The following is a 9,201-nucleotide window of genomic DNA, read 5'->3' as shown; positions in this document are numbered from 1 at the left end:
CCCCAATTTTCTAAAATCTTTATCTCCTTCTTCAACCTTTCTTTTCTATCAAGAAACAAAAGTTTGTGAGCAAGAAAACCAACTGTGAGTTTTCTTGCTCCAACGTAAATAAATGAAGGGAAGCGTTAACGGGACACTCTTTAAGACCTTTAAATACTCCCTCCGTCCCATAATACATGACACAGTTGACTCCATTACGCGTACCAATGCATAATTTTGAGCTAAAATATTTTGAATAATATGTTAGAAAAAATTATGAAAAATTGATATTTTGAAAATGCTCATCGAGACGAATCTAATCTTATATGATATTATTTATCTTTGTATATTAGTAGAAAAATATGGTCAAAGTAAGTTAGGTCAAAATTGCAAATTTTCAAATAGGTCATCTATTGCGGGACGGAAGGAGTAGTAATTTTTTTTGAAATTTTATGTAATCAATGCATTGAAAATTGAAATATTTGACTTTTTTTATGGAATAATTTCTTCTTTTGAAATGTTTAAAGAGTGCTCCGGGGACACTCGTTAACAAGACTCATAAATGAATATCAGGATTAATTAATAATCATCTTCCTTGTACTGGGAGTGTTGTTAGGGATTATTGCCTTGTGGCTTCCTGGTCTAATTATTTTCAAATTTTGATATATTCCTAAGAGATTGATTGTCTAGCTTTTTCTTATTATTGAAAGAAAATTTTGATTGTCTAGCTCTACATCTATGAATCACTATCGCTGACCAGTTATCTTCCGCCAATGGACAGTGGAATTGATCCCTGAGTTAGTCAATATTTAGGTCGGTTACCGAGTTTTCCAAAATAAATCTTTAATCAGTTATTAAAATACATGTTAAATTCATTTTTTTTTAAAAGAAAAAAATACTTCTACATGCAATCATCATGAACCCAGTGCATGTACTATACAATCCATTGTATAAGTAAGAGTTTGATTTTATATCATTAGGAGACGGAGTTTCAATCCGGTCTAAAATTGCGCGATTCATGTCACTTTAGTTAGTCCCGTATGATTATGAATAAAATAAATCCCTTGGATCAAAAGACGTTATCCCCTCCCTTTTACTAAACCATGGAGAGCCCCAACTAGTTAATATGGCTAATTTTGTTGTCGTAACAATACTTTTCTTAGTGAAAGATCGGAAAAAACTTCTCTTCATTACATGAAACGCGCAAAAACACGCCATCCCAGCAAGAAATAAATGAATTCTAGATATTGTTGGCAAATTCAAAGAAGGTTTTTCAATATGTTCATCATGAAATATTTCTAAATCCCAATAAACCCATATCGAATATCCACCAAAAAAACACAAGCTCGACAACTATGGCTATGGATTTTTACCTTAACAAGGAGAGGAATCGTTTTGGACTATAGAACACAATACGATTACTTTACCCAGTTCTCTCCTCTTTCTATCAGAGTTGTATAACCATGTAGTAATAAAGTGGGATTTTATCCATTGAAGGATAAAGTTAGCAAGTTCAAGCAAGGGGAAAAGGAACTATTAGTTTAGTTGAATAAGCTAAGAGACATTGAAAGAGTTACAAGTAGTTCCCGAAAACTAACATAACTAACTTTACTATCTTTTAAAAACAAAGTAGAGTGCAAAAGTATCGCATGAAAGAGATGAAATCCCTACCACTAACTTAACGAACATTGGCCTATTAAAAAAGTGTCACTTTTGCTAAAAAAAATTGAAAAATTTAACTTAAGATCATAAACATCGAGATCCAGTATCAAAGGACAGAAAAATATAAGTTCCATAAGTTTTTTCTTGAAATGAAACCTTAAATAAGATTAATTGATTAATCAAGAATTCAAAGACATACACATTCAATGATTTTAAAAGAAAAACATTGTGTAGAAAGAAAAAAAAATAAGAAAAAAAGGAAATGAATTACCAACCTGCATTTCATGTGATTGCATCCTTCAGACTTTTCAATAAACTGCTTACAAAGTGGACACTTTTTCCATTTCCTCCTATTAGCAAGATCAAACATAAGCTCATCATCACTATGCTTCAATTTCTGAAACTTTTCACAACTCATTTCTTGATGCCAAGGAGTTTTACACTGGACACAAATTATCCTATTGCAATGAGGACATATGCATTGTGCAATCACTTCATTTTTGTGATTATTCTCACTAATTAAAAGTGCTGAACAATCATAAAAAGGACAATAGAATTTATTCTCTTCAGGAATCACTGATTCACTCAAAGCTTTTTCCCACCAATCCAACACTTTGTTAGGTAAAATTGGTTTGCAATATTGATGATTCAATACTCCAGAACAACTTGATTCAGGACAATTTAGGTTAAGCTTGTTTTCTTGAAGCTTTGAAACTATGTATTTGATTGTGCATTTGGTGCAAAAGAAATGAGAGCAACCTTGTATATTGAATGAGTCATTTAGAGGCTTTGATTCACAGCAAATTTCACAATCATAAAATGGGACTTCTTTTATGGGAAGAGGGGTGGGAATAGTAATTTCATTGTTTGCAAAATATTCATCTAGGGTAAAATCAGTGGAGGGATTAGGAAATGATGTTGGAGTTGAGAGGTTTTGTTTTATAGTCTTTCTTTTTTTAGTATTTTTTATGGGGACACAACCACAATTAAGCATGCAAACTTTGTTTCCCATGCTGAAAATTTTACTATCAAGAGTGGTTTTGTGTTGTTGTGCATGAAATTGTACTTAAAACCTATTCACTCAGCTATATTACTCTCTATGGAGATAGTGGTAGTAATAGTGTGATGTAGAATTTACCATATTTTATGGGGGAAGAGAGAGTAATCAGGTTGAAAGGGTCATTCAGATGTGAATAAATTCGATCCAATTAACATGCAAAATGGTTTTTGACTGTTAACCTATTAATCTACTTAATTATTTACATATCATTAACAACAACAATTTAATTTAATGGCTTGTCAAAAAAAAAAAAAATTTAATGGTGATTTTTTTTTTGAGAGAATTTAATGGTGAATATTATATATATAATCTATTTTATAGGATATATAATTCTTGATAAATGAAAGAGCCGGGTTTAGTATAAAATAATTATTTAAGTTGATCGGCAAATATAAAATTGATAAAATTAAAAAACTTCTTGATCTATCTTGACGGAAAAAAAAACTTATAGATCTATTTGGTACAAAATAATTACCTTAAATGTATTATAACATAGAATTAACTTATTTGTAAATTGTCACCAGACGTAGTTTAAATGGTTGAACTCAGAGACTCTTGGAGTATTTTATTTTATTTTATTTTTTGTTACTAGAGAAAATACATACGTAGAAAACAAAGAAAAAGATTATTGATCGCAATGATAAGCAACACTCGTACTATCCCTGAATCAAGAAACAATCCACATATCATTAATAGACCTTATTTTAAACTTGGCTAAATAGTCAGCGCACCTATTCCCTTCCCTAAGAGTGTGTCGAAGTTGAAACCTTGAACTCTTTACTAATGGTTATCTCATTTCCATAGAATCAGTATAGCAAACAATGTCTTTCAAACATTTGTCCCAACAAATTTGAATCTCGTGAATCAAAGCCAAAATTTCTTTATGAAAAATATTCAAGTAACAAATATCACCATGGAAATCGCGCATAGATTCTCCATCAGACTCTCTAATTAAGTCACAAAAGCCCGTAGGTTAGTTTGAGCGATGTCATCCACATTAAGGATATATGAACCATAATGGCCTCTTTACCAAACAATGAGCCGAGGTTGACTGTTGGTAATCTCCTTATGCATGCCGCTGAATGGTTGAGTCACATCACGAGTCATAACATTGATTTTCGACAAAGAAGCCTCTACCTTGAGAGGCATATTGATATCATAAAAAAAATCATATTTCTAGCACATCAAATGACCCACATGATAATGGGTATCACAATTCCAAGCTTGTCAATGTTGTCAAAAGACAACATGAATATCAAGCTATCCTCCCAGGGAACCCAAAATTAGGACCCAAAGTTCAAGCTTTAACTACTAAATAGTATAATATAGTAAAAAAACAAAAAAAAAAAAAGTGTTTGAATGTTTAGTCTAAAATAGAAGTGCATAACCAGAGATAGATTACGTTGCTAGTTGGAAGAATTAAGTCAAAGCATAACATTTAAAACTACAAGGATTCATTGATAGTGAACATTGCACTATTTTTTTGGTAATTCGATTCTGGTATCAATAATCAATGACCACTCAATGTAAAAAATTCCATAGGAACCTTGGACTCGAATTCTTTCAAACATTGCGGCAAAAAAAATTCGATGTAATTGCACCGCTGCATCGAGAGAGAAGATTCGAATCGGAGAAACCTCTAAATAAGGATATAAAATTTCAAGAAACAAAACTAATAATTTATTTAATCCATTGGCTATGCACAAAGTTATTAACATATTCACACGATAAACTGGTCTATTTGTCAAGTGCATCAGGATATAAAATTCAAGTATTGTTCCATGATCCCTAATGACTTCAAATATGCTAACTGAGGAACCACATTTAAGAACTCGATGAATGTGACAGATTTATATATACAGCGGATAGAATGACGAGTGCAATTTACATACAGCTGGAAGTAGAACTAACAGCTTAAACTGGAATACAAGTCTTGAAGAGCCCCGTACAATGGTTCAGCAGCCTCCGGCTTGTCCACCATCCCTAAAAGAATGTCAGATGTGGTGAGACATGGATTTCCATAAAACTGCATATTTGCATCCATTCTCGTTGCAACTATATTTCCTTCTAATGACGCTCCCACAAATGCACCTACGGTTTGAGAACATTCCATGTTAGCAGGTCCCAAGTCAATACCACTAGACCAACCCTAGTGGGTTGCCATAGTATGAATATTATTAACATGGCACAAAATAGCCTAATGGTTATGTAATTAAATGAATCTTGCATAACAATTGTTCTTGACATTTCAGTTCATCCAAAAGAAGGTTAAGAGATAAGAAACAAAGTTTTACGGCAAACTACCTTTACTGCAACTGTAAGTATAACACATGCAAGAACCTCTGTCACCAGCACGAATATCTGCTTCAAGAACTCTTCCAATAGGCCCGGCAGCAGCACTACAACCAGCACCAAGAGAAAAATGCATGTGACTGCAAAATGTCCTCACAGCTTTGATATCACGAAGAACGATAATAAAGTCCATAAGTTCACCTCCAATCTGTGTCAATCGCAGAGAAATCGTAAGCATGTCAACAAGTAGGCGCGTACACCTAACAGTTATGTTTTGATTTTATGGCCTGTATGGATTGACATATTTGAACTTATCTACTGACATAAGCATTTCTGAGACTGTTTGGGAGAGCTTAAAGAAGCATCTTATATCAAAACAATTTAAATTTATTTTATCTTTTTATCATAGAAATAGCTTATATACAAGCACTTAAATAAGCTCCTTATCCAAACAGGGTCTTAATATTGTATTATTAATGATTTCCTATTATATTTGGTTAAGCAAAGGTTTCAGCAAACGCAAGATCAGCATACAAAATATACTAATAAAAGAAATTACTTGACACATGCTATTCTTTCTTCTTCATTTTCCATTAATCCAAAATAATGAGCACAACCGTAGAGTTATATTTCTACACATCATAGAAATCTACTTATATATGATTCATTACCTGAGCACCCCATCCTAAACCTAGGGAAAATATTGCTGATGGTGCTGACCATGATCCATCTGATTTTCTCGAAACAACCAAACCAGTACCCAGTTTGTATGAGAGCAATGCACCAGCCTTGACAACTGTTAAAATTGCTAGGCCTTTGGCTTCCTTAAGAATGGCTAAAGGGATTGACTTCTCAGGATTGGACTTGGCAACCTACCAGAAGATACATTTGAATAATCTACTATTATCATAGCAACAAAGAAATCACTTGATCATAATTCACAGTCCATACTTGATGGCATTAGCAGCAATCACTCAAACAAATATCATACAATCCTAAGAAGCCCAGATACATAGTAGGACACGGATACATTTACCATAAAATTTTCAAATTCAAGATAAATGTGTTGGCAAATAATAGTAGAGAGACATTTACATTGCTAATTGCTCATTAAATCATAATATATCAATTCAATATTTGATGATTAAAAAAAATGATCATAACAAGTATGCTTAGCTACATGTTTTTCGCCACCTGTATCATGGTATATAATTTTATACTATGAATCTGTCACAAAAAACGTAGTTAATAATGTACTGAACATGTATCAAGTGACATTCAATGAAGCACGGACACTCCTAGGATTAGGTGTGTCCTGGTGTCGGACACTACACTAAATTATGTCATTTTCTCAAATTAGTGTGTCGACGTGTCTTTAGTTGGTAGCAAGTGTCGAAGATATTATGTTAGGTATCAGACGCATATAAATATCGGATATGTGTTGGTACCGAAAATTTTCCATTTATGAAGCATTGGTGCTCCATAGATACAAGCAATAGGATAAGTCATCAATGAAATAAAATAACATGTCACTCAATGCAATCTTAAATAAAGCAGTATGAAAGAAAAAAAAACCTTGCAGTAGTTTCTCAAAGTATTTGAAGATTTATAAATCTCATCCTCCATAGAAAAACCAATAGGAAGGTTAAGCCACCCTTTAGCACAAGTCCAATCCATTACATCATGCTTTGCAACCTGCACAGCATTGCTAATACTGCTGATAAGAAAATCCTGCACAGGATCAAGCTTCCCATGGCAAGCATCACAAACCCTCTGCGGATTTCTTTCCCTAAACGCAACAGGTAACAAACACCTCCCCTTCGTACACCCCCGACAAAAAACACCACCACAAAATCGACAATGATGCCTTCCACGAGTAAGCGCAGTAAACGGAGCACTACACTGCATACAAGCAGTAGCAGAACTATCACGAAGCCACTCAGGCGGCTCGACCTCTAGCACCGCTTTATAAGCACTATAATCGATCTCAATTGGTGGTGCACTTGGCATGTACACCGAAGGGTCAACGACAATGTCTCCATCCTTTCCGACACCAAGGAATGATACATCATTGGTTTCCGATGCTTTGTTTCGTCCAGTTAAAATGGAAAATGCCCTAGATATCACATTCTTCAAGTTAACCTGAGAAGGCTTGTTTGTGAAAGAGGGTATGATACCAATTGAATCATCACTTGATTCATAACAACCATCAAAAATGCCTAGTGCATTTTCACAATAGCTATGATTTTGATTAGCATCATCATTGGAGAATTGCATGTTACAAAGGAAATGAAAAGAATAGAGAAAATGAAAATGAAAATGAACACCTAAATTAAGGAGAATAATTAATGGATATAGGTTGGGAAGTTGAAGTAACCTTGGAAGACGGAATTATACGTTGGAATCGGATTATCGTTCTATGGAGCAGCGAGGGAATACACTATTTTCAAAACAGTCAAATGAGTGACAGTCCAAATGTGTTCTACTATTGGCCACTGTATGGATTAGTTTTTTTTTTTTTTTTTTGGAATAATTATGGGCCATTATATGGATTAGATGTTAGAACTTTGACAATGTAAATTATAGCTTATGAACGGTGTACCTTTAGCATAAGGTAGTTGTCAAGAGAAAACAAGTATAAGAGGGATGACTATCCTCGTTAGCATGTAGGTTTCCTCCACATCATTTATCTAATGAGGTGATGTTTTAATAGTTAAACAGTTGAGACAGGACCTCTCTTTGTGCTTAACAGAATGGTCAAATCTATCATAGTTCACTAGGAAAAAATAGTCCAATGAAATCATTGATATTTTTTTTTTTTGACATTGAAATCATTGATAAATGATCATTAGTGTTTTTTTTTGGTAGAATGATGATCATTAGTGTTTAATAACACAAGACAATAATTTAAATTAATAGTAATTAATAATGGTCAATCCTTAATTGAATAATTGATCATAGCGACTAAAACAATATAGATTCTAGTATGATCTTATTTTGTACTCCTTCCGGTTACTATTATAAGTAAAGGTTGACTTTTTAGATTCATTTAATAAATCATGTATGTGGTCTATATATAAACTACATACATCATTTATTGAATGAATTTAACTTTTGCTTATAACAGTGACAGAAGGATATTTTTATTGACAAAGCTAGAGATTAGTTGAGGAATCAGTTTACGTCCTCAACTGTAATTCTCTTTCTTTAAGGGATTGAAGTTGATTCCCTTTCGTTAAGTACGATAGTTTTTGAATTTTTTGTTACTATACTAAGAAATGCATTTAAACTAAGATTAAGGAAAAGTGGTAAATGGATAAATAGAGAAAATAGCTTGTGTCTTGATTGATTGTCTATTGAATACATTGTACATACTAAGTATTGATAGTCAAATCTATTCCTACAGGCTAAAATGATGTGGTGTACAACCTTGTTCGGCTATTTATGTGGGTAGAGCATGAGTTTATCCTCGTTTAGGTGTTCGTGGAGCCCTATGTTTGTCTTTCAGCTTTCAACTTCACAACATGATCCGTTGACAAGGTCTAAAGTGCAGAGCAGTTCCTCAAAACATGCTTCGTTTATCGCTTCTTGTGTCTTGTGGCGCTATAATCGGTGAGCATTGGTTTAATGCCTCAATGTTAATTTCTACTTGAGCTTTGACTCAGTCTGATGTCTTCAAGACCCACATATTAGCCAGTAGACTCAAGAAAGAATTTGACAATCCTTCCTTGGCAAAAATAGCACTCAATTGACCTTTCGTCTATTGGGGAAAAAGGGCTTAACCTTTAGTGGGGTATTTGTCGATTTCGACTAACAAGATAATTATTGTTAGGTGTTGTAAAAGCATGAACTATTCAAATATAGTGCAGAAGAGAGGTGAAGAAGTCCATTGAAACCTATTCTAATCCAACGGATCTCAGTAGTCTCGCACTGTAGGTGACATAAGTTACTCGTGCAATGAAGCCTTCGCCGTTTTTAAATCCCTAAAAAAAGATTCTGATTGTATACCTTTATGGAGGGAAAGTTACATAACTTTGAGTCAATATCCATCATTGGATTCATCTCATGGCTCAGATTTAAACACATGTCTCAACCTTTTTTCTATGTTAAAAAACAAAAACAAAATTAGATTGATAGACCCATTTCACAAATCAGTACCCGTTCTACAGTACCCGGTCGCTATCTCCACCGCTCGCCGCCGTCTTGGT

At 33.7% G+C, this 9,201-nt stretch overlaps 1 protein-coding gene across 1 annotated transcript; it reads right to left on the bottom strand.

The window, feature by feature from the left end:
* Nucleotides 1–4,442: 4,442 nt before the first annotated feature.
* Nucleotides 4,443–7,270, bottom strand: LOC146946214 (SH3 domain-containing protein PJ696.02-like). The gene is made up of 4 exons (XM_085748169.1): nucleotides 6,569–7,270; nucleotides 5,665–5,865; nucleotides 5,006–5,201; nucleotides 4,443–4,792 (listed from the first exon to the last, which is right to left on the bottom strand). The coding sequence occupies exons 1-4, from the start codon at nucleotides 7,268–7,270 to the stop codon at nucleotides 4,608–4,610; spliced, it is 1,284 nt and encodes a 427-aa protein (XP_085604295.1). The 3' UTR covers nucleotides 4,443–4,607.
* Nucleotides 7,271–9,201: the final 1,931 nt, after the last annotated feature.

This window comes from Medicago sativa, chromosome 2 (assembly GCF_051527215.1).
Source record: "Medicago sativa cultivar Bolivia chromosome 2, Bolivia_mono, whole genome shotgun sequence".
Classification (NCBI taxonomy): Eukaryota; Viridiplantae; Streptophyta; class Magnoliopsida; order Fabales; family Fabaceae; genus Medicago; species Medicago sativa.
The sequence above is the reverse complement of the archived record's forward strand: the minus strand, read 5'-3'. Positions and strand labels throughout refer to the sequence as shown.

Bases quoted from the DNA above. Each gene is read 5' to 3' on its own strand.
- LOC146946214 (XM_085748169.1), bottom strand. From the start codon at position 7,270: ATGCAATTCTCCAATGATGATGCTAATCAAAATCATAGCTATTGTGAA. The intron at 5,866-6,568 runs GTTTTTTTTTCT...ATCTTCTGGTAG, and splicing joins CTTTGAGAAACTACTGCAAG to GTTGCCAAGTCCAATCCTGA. The intron at 5,202-5,664 runs GTAATGAATCAT...CGATTGACACAG, and splicing joins GTTTAGGATGGGGTGCTCAG to ATTGGAGGTGAACTTATGGA.